The following is a 17,542-nucleotide window of genomic DNA, read 5'->3' as shown; positions in this document are numbered from 1 at the left end:
AACTCCCGATGAGTAGGTGGTGTGTGGAAACCTGTAGTCACTACTTTTGTAATGAAGCAGGCACATGATGGGTTAGCCCATAATACAAAATACAAAATGGCAGTGTAGGTAGTACTAAGAAATGACTTCTCCTTTCTCTTTGTTCCCAGCTTCTGTTTACCTTTGGATTCAGCTGCTTTTGTTTCAGACCAAAGGAGGATTTGGGTACCTAAAAACTTGTCTACTTTTTCCACATATGATAACTGGTCTAACAAAATGCTATACCTCTTCCATATCCACCTTGTTTATGAAGCCTCTATCAACATATCTACAAGAAAGCTACCTTTTCTTTCTCCTTCTGATGCATCCCATAAAATACAGAAAAAATGCACAGAAAAGGAAAATTCCAATCTGGAAAAAAATCAGGACAAATAAATATTCCAGGTGCTCCCTGGGTTTTTTAATAAAATAAATATTTTGGTTTAGTTTTTAATTATTTAACACACGATACTGGAAATGTAAAACAATATTTAAAAAAATCAAAGGAAAAAGTCTTTACAAATGTTTTGTTCCCAAGTCTCGAACACAATATTCTAGGATTGTCAGACCTTTTATTTAATGGGATATTTTTTTCCAAAACAACTTTATAATTCAACTAATTCATTTCTCAAAATGTGCTGATTTTTCAGAATCATGTATTTAGATAGAACTCAGTATAACTCAAAGTAACTCAAAGCCTGAAAAAAGAGGCATTTCTGTGACCTAATATCTAATTACAGAAAGAAATGAGCAATGAATGTCATGAGCTCTGCAAAAATGCAAGAGAAATCATTTGAATGGCCGACCCAGCCTTGCTACCCACACTTCCCTTCTATCACTTACCAGGACTTTGTTACGGAACTGTGGAAACACGGGGAGATACACTGTTTCTGGCCTTCATGTCCATCTGTGCTTTGCTCCATTTGGCCTGGGGGATAACACACACTCACCTGAGTGATTCCAGAATATTCCTGAGGTAGATCCTCTACTCTCCATCCCTGTAGAGAAAATAAGACATCGCCAATGCATGCACCCACTCTGGGTACAGAAACAGTGCTCAGTTTTGCAGATAAAGTTATGCCTCACAGTGCAAATGGATTTTCTTTCTTCCTTTCTTTCAAGCATTTAACTATTTTTGTATTGAACTGATGTGAAATTACATGAGCTTGGATAATATAAATAATGCATGAGATTTAAGACAAACACATGAAAGGAGCTTATTTTTCATGTCAAACAATTCTTTATTTTTTATGGTACAAATTAAAAGTGACAGATCTGAAGCTGTTAAGAAATACACAAAGTGCAGCTTTACTGACCATACAGATATTGCTCTAGATTAAGTACAGTTTTTGTCAGTTTTTTTTTATTTTTTTTTTTTTTCATGTTAAGCAACCTGTGCAGATAAATCAGCTTTGGTTTCAAAGTCAGAGTAGTAAGGAGCTTCTAAATATCCGGTTTGTTTTCTTGGTCACAAGTCCACCATATTGACTCCTTTTGCATTTATTCATCTTTTTAACAACACAATACAGTCAATTTTGTACTGCCATCTTTCCTGCTGCATGCTCCATGCATGGAAAAACAGATCTCTTTGCAGTGCTTCATAAGTGACCCTGGTGACCATTCTGTAGTTTATAGCACATAGGACAATAATAATAATAATAATAATAACAATAATAGTAATAATAATAATAAAATAATATTAATAAATAAATAATAATATCACTTTTTAACAATAAATAAACAAATGTGCCCCACATAATCTTGAGTTGGAAACAAGCAAACCACTTGACGAAAAGCTCATTACAAAATGTTTTCCAAACAGATTTTACAGTCAAACATTGACATGGAAATCAATTTACTCTCTTATCTTCTGATTTGAATGTTGGTCAATAACTGGGTACAAGTAGAGTGCTGAGGTAAAACACTGATGAACAGTTTTATTTTTGTATTTTTTTTAAATAGTAACAGTTTAGTATTGCGAGATTGTCAGCAACATTTAGCCATATCTATACAATGTGCATATACCTACATACATTGAGCTTTGGTCCAGCATTGAGAAGACGAGCAAAGGCATTTTACATATTTCTTTTTGGTTATAGCTTGAGTTCTTTGATACGCCTCTACTTGTTCCTTCCTAGCTCCTTTTTGCTTTCTTGTTCTCTTTTTATTTTTTCTTTTCTTTTCTTTTCATTTCTTTTCTTTTCTTTTCTTTTTTTGGCTTTTTTTTCTTTTTCAGTAGTAACATAAAGAAATTTGAACCATTTGAATGCATTTGATTTCTTCAACTGTCCAAAATAGCTTTTTAGTGAAAAACATAAAAAGACAAAATCAGAACAGTAAGTGAACCCTTGGTTCATTATTCAAATAATATTTATACATATATTTAAAAAAAATCAATGATCAATAAATTGGAAAACCATTAAACAATCACATATGACTGAAGAGACTTTTGTTTAATTTGCTGGTAGCAATCTATCCTTTAGTCACATGCAAAATTAAAAGGTATTCAGATGTTATGAGTACATGAAAATTGTTTACAAATGGAAATGAGAAATGTTGCTAGTAACAAAATAAAACAAAATATTTATGGCCTCCTAAAGATATATGACTCACACATAATTTATCTTCCTAAGAATCTGTTCAGGCACCATTTATGCCTCATTGCAAATATTTGTTTATAGAAAAATTAATATAAGAAGCATTACAACACTTTATAAATAATTTACAAAACATAATACAAAATTAGAAAACTGTAAAAAAAATCACTGCACATGAATGGTTTTAAGACTGTGGGATGAACATTATTTTTTCTTCCAAGCTGGCAATTTATATTTATTTTACATTTTCACTGTCCTAGTTTTATCCTTCTGATATGTACTTTGGAACAGAAAAGAGCTTATGTAACTGCTGCCAGCATATTTTTAAACATTTAGTATCTTTCATACACTGTTTAGTTAACTTTTCTTCTTGAGGGATTTTTCTTCATGGAATTTAGAGCAGTCCCTGGGAGAATTAGAAATTTCATTTTTAGGCAAAGAATGGTTGATGGTTTTGTTCCCAGGCTGTTGATGGGGATGGAGTGGGGGAGACTATGGTCTTAAGGATGACTGAATGGGTAATCGTGTATGTGGCATTAATGACTGGGCAATTAGGACTGTACTGGAGACACGGGTAGGATTTCAGGAGTGTCTGCTTCCAAATACGATCTATTCTTCCCTGCTTCCCTGTTGGCTTCTGGTTGGTGGTCTGATCGTTATGTAAATTGAACTGTGGCCACAAATTTGGGGCTGTTTGATATAGATAACAGAGATATTTCTGTGGATATAGGTATCTTTGGAGACAGAGGGCAAAAAAAAAAACAAACTCAGAGGGGCAGATGTAGCTATGAGACTCTCTTTACTTTACATGCTCAGCTTGGGTAAAGCATCTTCTTTGTCCCTCACAATTTGCCTGTGGTTACTGAGGTGATTTTCCCCCAGCAGTTATTTATATATCAACAGTTGAAAAAGAGTCAATAACAATCTTCACTCTCCTCCTCATAAAAGCAATACTGAAAATATCTTTAAACATACCCTGCTGAAGCTTAAAGCCTAAAATGCATTTGCTGGACGTGAGCCCATCCTGGAGTACTGGATTGTCAGTGCTCTCCAACCCTGACCTTTGAGAGTGCTCACATTTAGAAGCAGTTTCTGGCCCTGATAATGGTTCTCTGAAACCTTAAAACTCCCCCGACCATGCAGCAAATACCACACTCTACAAGGCAAATCCCATTAATAAAATAGTGAGGGCCAGATTCAAAGCCTATTGAAATCAATGAAAGTCTGTTTCTTTCACTAAGTTTTGGAGTTCTTGAGCTCTGGAAAACTCTGTTAATAAAAGAGGTGTTATTTGAAGACTCCAGCACTTCAGGAACTTCCTTCAACATCCTAGGTAGACTGGAATCCAGTACAACCATCCTAAGGTCAAGGACTGCAATCAGGAGTTATACCAGCAGAATTTTACCATTTCTACAGTGAGTTGAACCAAATCCCTGATGTTTTTTTTGGGAAGACCTGATCAAGACACAGCTTTCACCCTAACAGGGCTGAACCCCAAAGGCTGGAGCAGTACTCAGCCAAAGATGAAAACTGCAGACAACCCTCACAGGTCAGCCCATACCCCACCAAGAACCTGCAACACTTTTCTTTTGCCCTAAGCATTGGTATACTTGTAGGTCCAATGACCACAGTATTTTAGTGGTTTGTCCAATCAAAAAGGAAGCCACAGAGGTAAACTGTCTTTAAAGGAAAATCAGTTCACCTACATATTGCAGGTGACCCACCTTACATCACCAAGGGATATTCACTGGGTTTCTCTACATCCCAGTTGCTTATGCTAGCCAGTGGCCACAGCAAACACCAGCAGAAGCACATCATCCTACTGAAGAAGTTAACAGGGCAAACATCAGTATCTGGATAACATAAAAAAAGGCAAAAGGAACAAAACACTACCATTGAAACAGTCCACAGTGATCTAACGATCAAAACCTCCTCATCGCTTCTTGGCCTGTCAATTTGTTTTCATCAGAATCTCAAAAAATTTCTTTGGCTAGCAGACTTTGGAGAGAAATTGCTTCAAATGGAACTATAATATAGATGCAGTATCAAACCAAGTGTGCAGTTTATATTTATACTATAAAATGAGTTTTGGTAACCTCTGCAGGTTCACAGCCAAGGACAGAGAAATCCCAAGCCACACATTTGACAAAAAGCACAATGTTCAATGTGGGCTGACAGTCCATCAGACATAATCCTAATCTTTCTTGGTCCTCTGTTGCATTTCAGTGTATCAATATAAAAGTCTTCAAACAGTACTGAGTTATGTGGGTTTGGGGAAGGGGTGGAGAATGAGCTGGAAGGGAGGAGGCAGTAAATAGAATCAGAACCAAAAAATAAAAAAAGAAAAATGCAAACCAAAACACACACCCTTAGAAGAGAAACACCAAACCCCACAAATCACAATAAAAAGAAGTTATTTTTGGCACCCAAACACTAGGAGATTGCAAAACTCTGGACTAAAAGAAAAGGAGGTGACCACTATGGAATGGCTTTAACACCTGTTTGTACACACCTGCAGGGGTGCAAACAAGAATGAGAGAAACTAATCCTGTTGTTTTTCTCTTTGCAAAATACAAATGTAAAAATTCATAACACAATTTTACACTCATAAAAGAGTAGACTAACAATCTAGTTTGCAATGCCATGTTTCTGACTTTGGTTAATAGTTTTCATAGTGAATCAGCACTTGATACCTGAAAGGCTACAATCACTCCTCCAGGTGGCAGGCTTGTATTCTCTTTTAAACAGATAAAAGTTTTTTCTTTTTTCTTTTTTTTTTTTTTGTTTGTTTTGTTTTTCCTTAAAATGTGTTCATATTTTCATAATATACAGAAAAAAGTAAGCAGTTATTTGGTTTACTTCAAGTCCGTTTAAAAAAAACTGGCTTTTTCTTTTTTTGGGGAACTAATTCTACGACACACACACACACAAAGTGTTGTGTATTTTTTTTTTAAATAGGAAAACCCATGGACATTTATAAACTGTTCTGTCCTTCTTGTAGTTTTCTCAGTCTTTTACTTACAAGGGTGATGAATAGGTATTTTCTCAGAGTTCAAATGGTTGCGTTTCTGTTGGTGCAATTTTATTTTCTGTGTGGTTTTGTTTTGTTTTGCTTTGTTTTGTTTTTAGGAATTTTCTTCCAGAGAGTCTGTTAAAGGCTCCATAGGAACTGCTGTCGCAGGCTCATGTTGTTTCAAACGTTTAATTGTGTTCTTCAGTGCTTGCCTCTTATTGCAGAACCAAACTCTAACTACTTCTCGGTCATAGTTCAGTTTCTCTGCAATCTCTGTCATTTCTTGCCCAGAGGGATGTGTGTTCTTCTCAAAGTGGGCATTCAAGATTTCAAGGGCTTGTGGCGTGAATGAGGTACGCCTCTTGCGCTTTTTGGATGGTTCACTTCCAATAAACTCGGTAAGGTTCTGCATACCTGCTCGATGGCGGGCCTCAGCCTCAGCCATCCACCGCTCAAGCACCGGCTTTATCTTCTGGGCACTTTTAGGGGTGATGTCCAGCTTTTCAAACCTGGCAGGATACAAAAGGCCAGGGTTCAGTTTGGCTGTCAGACTGCTAGCTATAGTGTTCTCTTGGGCTTCCTGTGGTAGGAAAAAGTGGCTTCTCAGGATGGTGTGTCTGAGGGAAAATTGAGAAAGAAGAGTCTTACACTGATGCTCTGCCAGGGTGGGACTTCCTGCCTGCCTAACTAATTGACTGGCAGAGGTAATTTACAATGGATTATGAAAACTGTCAGATAGGTATATCTATAAGTATATATATAAAACTAGATATTTAAGCTAACACATAATGAGCACTACAACAAAATTCTAAGTACACTAAATAATGTAGGTTAAGAGTCACATTTTCATATTTCTGATGATCTTCACAACCCTTAAGACTAGGTCTAAGAACAGGAAATGATATCAAAGGCAATTGCATTTTATAATCTTTGTGATTAATCCTTTTCTTTTCCTTCCCATCCTGTGTTGTCCAAGCACCACAGCCTTAATAATACAAGCCAATGGCAGTCACTAGCCTCTGAATATCAGGTTTCATTTCTGTTTTTTCAGCAATTTTCACTGTTTGTAAGTTAATGCTATATCCCTTTTCTAGGTTGGAAAAAGATTCCCATAGCCACGGTGGTGTTCAGCTGAAACAGCTGGACACTTTGCAATTATCTCAACTGCCCCCACAATGTGCAAAGAAGAACTCATGTTTTCCAGATGAAACCCAGCATAATAGTCTACTAATATGCTGTGGCACCAAGCTGAGTTTATTGTGGGATTTCTGCAAACTGTACCAGAATGATATCATTTCCTGTAAATAAGGTCTTCTATATATCATTTTGCCATCAAAAGTCTTTTGCCAAACCAGATTTTACAAGTATTATAAAACATCTGGAAAAGCAGCCACACAAAGCTTTAATCCTTTCAAAAACAAGCAGAACAGCTGAGTTCACATTTAAAGTCTTATAGGTAATTGTTTCTTTCCTTTACTGAGTTCATCCTCTTTTGCTACACATTAAAAAATCTTAACCCAAGTCTTCTGGTGCCACCCATTTGTATTTCCCCACTTTGCATGTTGCAGTATTTAATGCTGCAGAAAGGCAACAATCATTGTATGATGCTGCTCTGCTCTCCAGCCCAACCGGTGCTGAAACACCACCACCACTACTAATCACAGTATGCTCTGGAGATGAGACAACCGAGTCAGTGCCTTTGTGCAAAGAAACTCAGTGACTGGAGTTGGTAATTTTTAGTGTCACTATTCAGCATGTGGAGGCAGCAGAAAATATTCCAGCAAGAAACAAAGCATTTCTCACAAACAAAGAATAAGACAAGGAATAATTTCAGATAATAACACTCCTAAGAATTTGTAACTGGTGCCTGACATCCTAATGTGTTATTGACTACGAGGTGTCCAGTGATATTTCAGGCTGAAGAGTGTGTTTTCAAATGTATTGTCTCAAGCTAAAGAAAACACTGTTATTTGCATGCAGAACATATCAAGGTGATATATTGCTAATATGACCTGCACAGGCCACTTTTGTCTTTGAGTTGGTTGTTTAACTTGTTTGCCTTACTGTCTCTTCCATTAACCTGGAGTTCATACTGAATCTCCTTTGGTACCCTTAAAAGAAAAGTTAAATCTACTATTTCTGAACACATACTTATTCTTCAACACAGCTTGTCTTGGTGCTTAACAAAAAATGCACAGTCATAGCATGTTATTACACTCTGAAGTGGTATCCACCTGGAGCACGCAAAGGAAATTAAAAAACCCTGTAACCTTGCAAGTATTTGGGACCAGCTTGTGCACCCATTCCTCATGTTCTGAGAAATTTATCCCTCTAAGGATCCCTCTGTAAAATGTCTCACCATCCCCAGTGTTTTCTCAAGGTGTGAGAAAGAATGAATGAAATGAGAAGACAGAAAACTAAACAAAAGCAAAGGAAATTGCAACGTGTCTCTTTAAAGTATAGCATGTTAAAGAGTAACTTAAGGCTACAAAAAATTGTCAGTTGCTAAAACTCCACCTGTTTTAGGCATTCTTTATCCACTGACCACAAGGAAGAAAAAAGAATAAATATTAAACCTTAGTAATAGGGAACAATAGCATCCATATCATTGGCACTGCTTGTTAGTGTTGATACTGTAGTACATGTTTGGTGTAACGATATACAAGTCTTGAAACAAATTTCCCAGCAGTAGTATCCTTGTATAGACTGAATAAAGGTTATTTTCTACAGGGAGGTATCTTATAAGAAAAAACAGTAGGGGAGACCATAGAAGTGAGAGGATCCTATGGAGTTTTTTGTATTTAACAACAATCAATGGGTTTTATGGAAAATCATTGAGCAAAATGTGAGCTGCAAGCTCGCTACCCCATACTGATGTTATTTATAACCTTAGTCTTTAACTGCAGGAAAAGTACACTTCCGTTCTATGGGGAATACATTAAAAGTATAAAGAGCAGATAAAAAGACAGAGCATTTCATGGATCACCAAGAACGAAATCCACTTAAATGAGCTTAGAGTTGGTTTCTTGGCTTTCACTGATGGGGAAGGACTATAAGGCATTGCCCAAGAGGAAAAAGCTGTTACCTAAGTGTGTTTGTTACCTCATGCATAAACATGGGATTACTTTAACACACATACATGTATATAAGGCGTTTGCTTCTACTTTAACTCTGTCAAGACTGTATTATGATTTCTTATGATTAGGACAGATTTCTGCTTCTGTTTTGCATGCATGGGTTTGTCTGGCTTTTTCTAGTAAACATTTGGGTGATAAAAGATGAATAGCTGCTGGTTTGCAAGATAGCAGGAAGGCTATTTTTTTCCCTTCTATGTTGCCTAGGTAAATCATCATTAACATCCTCTATGTGAAGTGCTAACCACAGTAATATAGGTTTTAACTTAGCAGGGATGCAGCCATGAAATATTTGTTCAGTAACCCTATCTGTAGAAAATGGCACAGTATGAAGAGGGTCAGCTGGTGCTTATCCAGCATCAGCAGGATCTCCAGCTCATCTACGGAATTAAGTCTCAGTGCCAGGAACATTGTTTCTCACTTGTTTAAAAAAGAAGGAGATAAAAATAAAAGACCAAAGTTACTCTAGGCTTACACAATAAGAACATTTTATCTGTCAGTTAACATTATTGGCCAATTTAAATCTCAGATTAAATAATAAACTGTAAAGACAGGAGACTCAAACACAAGCATGCTCCTCACAATAAGCTGAATAATTATTAAGAATAAAGGGAGGAGAGGAGAGTTTATGATGTAACTTGTTACCTGCAGATGGCAGACTGGCTATAGGCTGGGCCTTCGGTGGCGCTTAGGGCTTGGCCAACTTGAGTCTGTGTCAGGCCAAGGGACAGGCGCCGGATTTTAAAGGCTTTGGCAAATTCTCGGATTTCTTCCAGGTTCACCCCATCCACCTCTCCAGTGGCTGTTTGAGGATCTGTTGAGATATTTTTTTAATCATGTCAGTTCTTCGCATCACATATCAGTGGGATAAGCTTACACCAGCTTTCATTGTCAAGACGTTCAAGTTCAATTTTTTTAATACTTATCCCTTTCTCTTCTTCCCCAAACAAGCAGACTTGCCTTGTCAGGTGTGTTATGAAGTATGTTCAGATTGCTAAAATGCTAACTAGGCTGCATTGTTTGCAGGTGCTGGTGGAAGTCTTTCAAAACCTAAACTTCTGAAAATGGCCAGCTCACCTCAGAGTGAGCCCAGGTGCCTGGGCTCTTCACTGCCAGTTAAGCCTTGCAAAATCTTCCCTGGGTTGAGGAGTCATTTTCCCTGTTTTCCTTTCTTATCAGATAGAAAAAGAAGACTGATGTTAATATATTTATTTCCAGTTTGTGGGGAGGGCTTAAATGTAGGTATGAACTGCTTGGATTTTTAACTTAAAATCAAGACTTTCTGCCTTATCTAAAATTAATGCCAAATAAGGAGATTCACAACCATTTCTTCCCTTTTCCACAATACACAACACAAACTGCCAGCTGAACATCCAAAATAACCCAGCAAATAAACAAACCAAATCAAAATGCTGCCTTTAAAACCCATTTGATTTAAAAATCATCTTTTAAAATATGCCCTTCTGAGAAGCAGCCTTTCAAGCTTTTCATTCTGCCTCCCATCAGGTTGATAATCAAGGAGCAGCAACATTGGATTTGGATGGTAATGCTGCACAGTTTTTTACTTTTACATTAGCCCCTCAGAAGATAATACTTATGATGCTGTGAGAATAAATCTGTCCTTCCTCTCTATAGCAGTTTACTGACACAGAAGCCTTTGTCCCTGAAAGGGCACATAATAAAGCATGTCTACCACAGGAAAGCTCCTTTGGAGATGGATAACTCAGTCAATTTAGGACTTATCAAGGGAAATGACACAACAGCTGGAGAATGGAACTTTCTCCCCCCTCCCAAGCTACTGATCCCTGACTAAATGAAAGTGTTCACCAAGTCAGAGACAGCATGGGACTGGGACGGTGGAAGATTTCAAAGTGCTGTACAATCCTGCATGTAGTGAAGCCATTCTCCCGGTGAGACATCTCTATTGTTCTTCACCTCATTCCTCAGATTTGGAGGTGAAAAGTTTGCAGCACAATAACCCCTCAATTTCTGTAAATGCAAGCAGTTGTGCAAGGACAGAGCTAGACTACATTACTAAACCCTATATAAGAGTGGCTCCTGCTAGTATGATATAGCTGAGGGCTCATCAGCATTACAGTAATAAAGTTTTTATTTTCAGGGGTTTATAAGCCTGGTGTAAAATTTCCTTATGATGGAAAAACATCCAACAAAAAAATCTTTTTGTCCAATAATAGACAGAGGGAAAAGGCTTTTCTGATATATAAATTCAGCCTGTATCTATTTGTTTCTGGAGTGTAAGAAGCAGACACAGCAACGGTATTTTTAAAATTCTTGTGTATGCAACTAGGGACCACAGGTAAACATTAACATAGGCTGAACCTAGTTTTGACAATGCTTCACACTCAGAATCATCTCTCCTGTTCTCACTGCTGTGCTTGAGCTCACCTGTACACCCATTCACTCCTTCAGTATAAAACTAGGGTGCATATCATTTGCTTTTAAGTAGTCAGTGCTGTGACAGTGGCCACTCAGGTTTATAAAGTAATCACATCCATAAAACACAAATAGTGCTATGAAGACCATTCTATTGACATTATCATATAACAACATAGGTCTGGTTTACTTTATTGCTATTAAAATACCATCAATACATAGTCTTGGACTCTGTGAACTAATATATGCATGTACATAAATACATTCAAATAAATAACGGGCTTTGTTTAAGCACATTCTGAGCTCTCAGAATAGTTGTGCATATAGTGCACTTCATATTTTAGGAAGAGTGGCTTATTGAAGAAAGTAAATAAACAGTTGTTTCTTAAATTAATTGAATATTCCAGGGAAGGCAGCTCAGTACCAACAGGAAAATAGAGAATACCAGTTCTATTGAGTGGCTGGAACCTACAGTAACAGCATTTCAAGACTCCAAGTTTATATTACTGCATGAGGAAACAATGGCTGTTGTGTCTATGAAACTACTGGGTGCTGGAGAAAGGTAAGAGAGTTGTCTGGGACCATTTCAGGAGGTACCTGTACATATCTCATAACAAAAAAGAAAGACAGACAAAATTTCACCAGTTGTCCTGGTGGATGGTGAAGGTAGGTGAGGAGAGTTGAAGAAATAAAATCCACAGGCTCTCCTGCATTGAAATCCTTTTTTTTCTACTGAAGGGAATACTTCTCCCAATTTTGAATTCTTCTGAAAATCCCACGTGAGTTTGTTGGTGAGTGAAAATATGCTGTGATTTTAATAGTTAGGGGAAAGAACTGCTTCAGAGAAATCAGTGCACCCTGAAGGAGAAAGCAAATTTCTGTTGTACAGGGTTCTGCCACAGGAGGGATTACAGGGGGATGATTTCCCCAGTCAGACAGGAGGAGAAATAGCTGGCAGGGGAGGTCCAATGGAAAGTAAATTGGATAAGAAAGGCAGGACAAAACACTGATAATGGAAAATGGACTGGAACTCAGGGGAAAAAAAGAATAATAATTTGTTTATGGGAAGCATTTTAATTTTATAGTAACAGATGACAGTAAAATGAATTTGGAAGGAAGAAAGGAACTTCATGGAAACACAAGCCTCAGAACGAGGGGAAACTAGTGATTTCCACAAAGAGAACATATGGTGGAAAAGTTAAAGAAATGAGCAGAGGGATGCATAGGAAAATGAAATAAAAAAAGGTAGGAATAATGATGTAGAATTGAAAGAAGAGACAACAAAGAAGACAAAAGAGAATAGAGACAGGATGAGACAATATGAAGAAATCATACAGAAGGAACAGGAAGAGTAGAGATGAATCTTGAATAAGTTCATCTTGCTTAGGCAGAACTTCTTTTTAAACATCCTTTATTTGGAAATAACCATATTTTTTTTTGCCTTTAGAATAACTAGCACTTTTTGCTGGTTAGGGATGAAGGGGTGATGATGACATAAAAGGGAAAAGCTATAAAGAAGACCATAATCCAGGGGAAAAAACAGGACAGGAATTAAAAAAGAAAGGAAAATATTAAAAAAAAAAAAGTAAGGAGATGTACCTTTTTAAAATTCAGATACATTAAAGAAAAAATACAAAATCATAGAGAAAATATTACTAGAATGGAAAGCAAAAGGAATAAAAGCAAGGAACATAGAACACCAAAGTTATTAAAGACCAGTTCTTAATACCTTCTTGTACTTTAGTAATTTCTCTGATATGAGGCAACCTCTTGCAAAAGAGTTACTTTCTTTACAGTCACTGTGCAAAAGCTTGCCCCAAATATTTATTAACTGAAGTCATGTTGCTCTATGCACTTTGATTAACCAAACAAGCTGGCTGAATGTGCCTAGTTTTACATGAACTTCGCTATATTTAGGAACAATTTCTGGAATATGGAAAATCTCTGCCAAGGTACTCAACTCTAGGACTGCTGCTGGAGCTTTGGAATGCAGTTTTGGAAGGGATGAGGAAAAGGTAGTAAGAATATTCCTTCCTCAGGAGGGATGAAGCAATCAAAGGAGGCCGCAAGTTGTTTCTTGCTGCCCTTATGCCTATGAACTTCTTTCAGAACCACTGACCCATTGCCCACCTCATCACACTAAAAGACTTTAAATGGACTTTTAGATACTGCTTTTAAATCGCAGGCCTGATATACAAAGGTCTGCAGCTGGTGTGGAAGCTATGAAGCTAAGAAGGCTTTGTTTAATTATGGGCCACAGCCTTGACAAAGAGGTGCTCCTGGCCTTTAGGGATCTGTGTCTAGAAGCTGAGCAGATTCTACGAAGAAGCAAAACAGAAATGACTTTCTGTCTATTTGTTTCCCCATGTGCAGTGATATTTGTATGCAAATGGATTTTCAGTCACATGAAACAATTTTCAAATTCATGAAGATCATTTAATACTATTTGTCCAAAAAGTATCACTGGCTTATTAGCAACAATAAAAAGCTATGAAGGATCCTGTCTGACTTTTCATGTTCCATTACACAGGTTGTTTGATCTCTTCTTACTGCACTGATCATATTTTCCTCTTTCTTGTAGGGTCTTTCCACATTACTAAAAAGTAGTAGGTGCCCTGGAACACCAGCATCATCACTGTGGCAGCTCAAGCAGGCTTAGGCAGGCAGTGTTAGCTCCAGTTTGTGCTTGGCTACATGCTTTCAAGGGTATGCTGGACAGACATTATGGATCCTTGAGATGGCTGGTTTACTTCTGTCTGTGTGAGAATGCTATGTAAATGGCAGAAGTGAGTTGATCTGCCTCTCATGCTACTCCTTCTGTTGATCTTGAGTGGTTAGAGACTGGATGAAGCTGGAAGCATAAATTCAAAACAACTCCAGAAGTTTTTATTTATGTATAATTATCTATTATGGTTTTTTTCCCAGGAGATCCCAATTAATAACATCTTCCTTTGGAATGCTCTTAAGACTCTGAATTCTAGTGAGTTAATGTCCAAATGCAACACCTTCCTCAATCTGATAGGATGAAAAGTCTCATGGTTGTGGCTCTAGCCTGCTTTGTGACAGGACAACAGTAAAGACAGAGAGACTGACTTGTTGCTCTTCTTGGTGATCGTTTCCCATACTCCTCTGATGGCTTCTAGGGAGTGTGAGAGTGGCATCAGCATGATTTGGATGCAGAGTGGGCAAAAATTAACCTTTAGTCTAGAAAAGAAAAAAAATGATGGAAGGAAAAAGCCAGACTTGAAGACTACTAAGGAACATGGATTTGAGTCTGGACTGGAGGGAGAGAGGGCCTGACTGTGCAGAGAGTAGTAATCACTGTGGTAGAGGAAAGAAAATAGGTAAAAAGAAGTAGCGCTAGTGATAAAATAAGATAGAGGAGGACAGAAACTACCTAATAAAAAGACTGGCAACAGGGCACAGGTATGGTCTGGGGGCAGCGACTGAATGAGAGCTGGAGGGGAGGAAGTGAAAAGGGGAGAGGAGCTGGGCAATGATGGACTATGGTGAAAGAACTGCAGGGAGAAGGCTAGAGGAAAATGGAGGCAAAGGGAGCATAGACTGTGTGGAGAACAGTGTGAGGAAGTAATGGGACTGGAAAAGGACAAGCAGTGAATGGAGTCAAGCCTGAGAGGATCAAATAAAAATACTATGTTCATTTGTGTATCTCCCACTCACGCCCAAATAGAATCATAGAATCCACCAGGTTGGAAAAGAAATTCGAGAGCATCAAGTCCAACCCCTGATATATAGATACTCCTGTGCCTCATACTCCCCTGCTCTCAGCCAAAAGCATAAGCACAGTATGTATCTTATTCCTTTTAGAGCAGGACCAACAAGGTGATAACAGAATTATCAGCTTTTCCATCCATCCAACAGAAGATCTCCTATTTCCAACTACAAACATAAGCATTATCTCACCATATGATTGATTTATGTTACTATTTTCCTTTTGTAACAACCTTGAAATGTATCCAAGGAAAAAATAAAGGTAAAAGAACATCCTTAGAGTTGCAGAAATAAACACTCAGAAGCTACAAAATTCTGGAGTTACAACAGCTCACAATACAGTGTAGCATAGATTTTGAGCCCTGGACTACCAATTAATTTTCATGTGCCCTGTCCAGTGCACAGGATGAATTGTCCTTCGTTACAGTTGAACTGATCGATATATTGCCTTTTTACTTCTTCAGTGTGTGGCCCCAGACCCCTATTAAAGTCCTTCACTCAAGACATCTCCTCTTGAGCTTCTCTGTTTTTTTTTAAATCTTAATTTATTTTATTGTGCTTCTACAAAATGCGAGTCTTCCCCTTCTCATTCACAAAGAAGAGGACAGATATTAAGGGAAAAAGCATTTTTGGGTACCCAGTCTAGGTCAAGCACAAAATGGTGTTTTAGATTGTCTTTAAATGGTTATTGATACAGTTCCACAGTGAAAGGGTACTTAAAATCGTAACTGTGAGTACCAGGTTCTTCTGTAAATTAAAGTCCAGAATCTCAAGCTGGATATTGAGGGAGCACTTGTGAAAAATCTCTTTTAAGTGATTTTCCTGCTGTAGCACTAGAATTACACAGCAGACAGAAAGCTTCAGGTCTTTAGGCTGCTATTGCCAGAGACAAGACCATCCTTCACCCTTCTACAGCTCCCTACCTCAAATGTTATGCAAACTGGGGAACAGCTTAGTGAAACAGATAAGGAAGAAACCTGGGGACAACAGCCCACCTGTTGCATTAGTAATTCTGATGCATCCCTAAGACAATTCCATTGGGAATGCACTGAAAGAAAGATGAGGAAAAAAATCACGATTGCATGATTTTAATCACAAAAAAATCTTGTTATAATAAAATACATGTTCTAAGAGGAATTGCATACAATTGAACAAATAATTATTTTTCTAGCATCTCCTAAATTTTGACGGGCTTATTCTTCAAATTTAAAAGAGCTTCTTCCATGTTGCTTTTATTTTAAATAAGAATGTCCACAAAAGGAGCTATTCTGGACTAGCCATTGAAATATAACTTATTCCACACCAGCTATTTTACTCAATTTTCCCACATAGACAAGGGGTAAACTTTACGCATTTTTAACATGAAGCCTCTTATCCTACAAGCATGTCTACATGAGAAAATTTACTGACAGATCAATAGCAGTATATTTATATCACTATAATTATAACCATAGCTATATGCAGATATTTTTATTACAGAATAGAAGAATTCACACTGGGAGTCATATCAGCATAATTTTACCACTCTAGCTCTACTAGATACTTCCCCATATAAACAATCTCTGAAATAAACTAATCAACATTTTTTCACGTATTTTCTTGCATGACAGTTTCTCCAAGCCCTTCATAAGCTTGTATCAATCATATATTTTACATTAACAATATGGCATGAGCTACAGTGTTTGTTTACGTGAAATATGTACATGAAGCATCACTGAACAAGGTCATCCAAATCACTTGATTTTTGCAGATGTGCAAAAACTGTTAATATGTATACTCTCAGCCCATTGTTACTGCTATGTAAAGACAAAAGTTAGGGCTGATAAGCTAATAGCAAAGACCCTGATCTGTGTGATCTGCAAGAAAGGGCTGTTCAGGTCAGCTAACACAAAAACTCAGTTTTACTGCAGCATGCTTCTTTCTTCTCCCCCACATGTTCCAGTTGGTTCTTGTTTAAAGTGTGCAAGCTTTTCCTGGCCAGAAAAGTCTCTTACTCTAGATTTGTGTCATATGAGGGTTTGTAAAATGGTTCACTATATCAACTAAACAAAAAACCAAGCAGTTTAACTGAAAGTAGGAGAATCTGTTTGCCCACCAAATTCTGAGAAATGTAATTCATTATATTGACTAATTCAAAAACTTCTAATTTCAAAAAAACATAAACTACATTTCAGTTATAAGAATTGCCCTCATGAGTCAATTAATGGCTGCTACCATTTTTATGACCATTTACAGCATTGATTACAATTTCTCAAGGCATGTTTACCTTCAGCCCCATCCACGACAGCACTTAGTAGTTCTTACTGGCGAGAGTCACTCTACTTTGCAATATACAATCTACTATATTTAAAAAAACAAAAGGAGGGAAAGCAGATCAGGAAACTCAGCATCGAGGAGGACAAACAGAGGGGAGAATTAAGGAGAGCCAAGGAGGAATACTTACTGCTGACTAACTGGCCAACGCTCAAAGCTGAAGAGGAGGAGGATGAGGAGGAAGAAGAGGAAGCCTGACGCACTGGGCTTTGAGACATAGATGCTTGACTGTGAGCCAAATGCAGGAGGTTGGATTGTGAGGCTGCTTGTCCCACTTGCGTCTGGGAGGGCTGATGGAGCTATAAGTTAAAATGTAAAAATAGGTATTTAGAAAGTGAACC

General features: G+C 37.6%; 1 protein-coding gene across 8 annotated transcripts in view; it reads right to left on the bottom strand.

Moving 5' to 3' along the window:
* Positions 1–1,739: 1,739 nt before the first annotated feature.
* The window catches only part of POU6F2 (POU class 6 homeobox 2), a 351,339-nt gene continuing 335,536 nt past the window's right edge, over positions 1,740–17,542 (bottom strand). For 7 of the 8 annotated variants that reach the window (XM_032679951.1, XM_032679961.1, XM_032679969.1 and 4 more), the window contains 3 exons: positions 17,332–17,500; positions 9,408–9,576; positions 1,740–6,245 (listed from right to left, as the gene is read on the bottom strand). In XM_032679951.1, coding sequence (XP_032535842.1) covers positions 5,741–6,245; positions 9,408–9,576; positions 17,332–17,500 — 843 coding nt within the window. In that variant the 3' untranslated portion in view covers positions 1,740–5,740. The remainder of the gene's footprint in view (positions 6,246–9,407; positions 9,577–17,331; positions 17,501–17,542) is intronic. The other variant, XM_032679944.1, reaches the window with a different exon arrangement.

The sequence above is a fragment of the Chiroxiphia lanceolata genome, chromosome 1 (assembly GCF_009829145.1).
Source record: "Chiroxiphia lanceolata isolate bChiLan1 chromosome 1, bChiLan1.pri, whole genome shotgun sequence".
Classification (NCBI taxonomy): Eukaryota; Metazoa; Chordata; class Aves; order Passeriformes; family Pipridae; genus Chiroxiphia; species Chiroxiphia lanceolata.
This window is presented reverse-complemented; position numbering and strand designations above follow the sequence as displayed.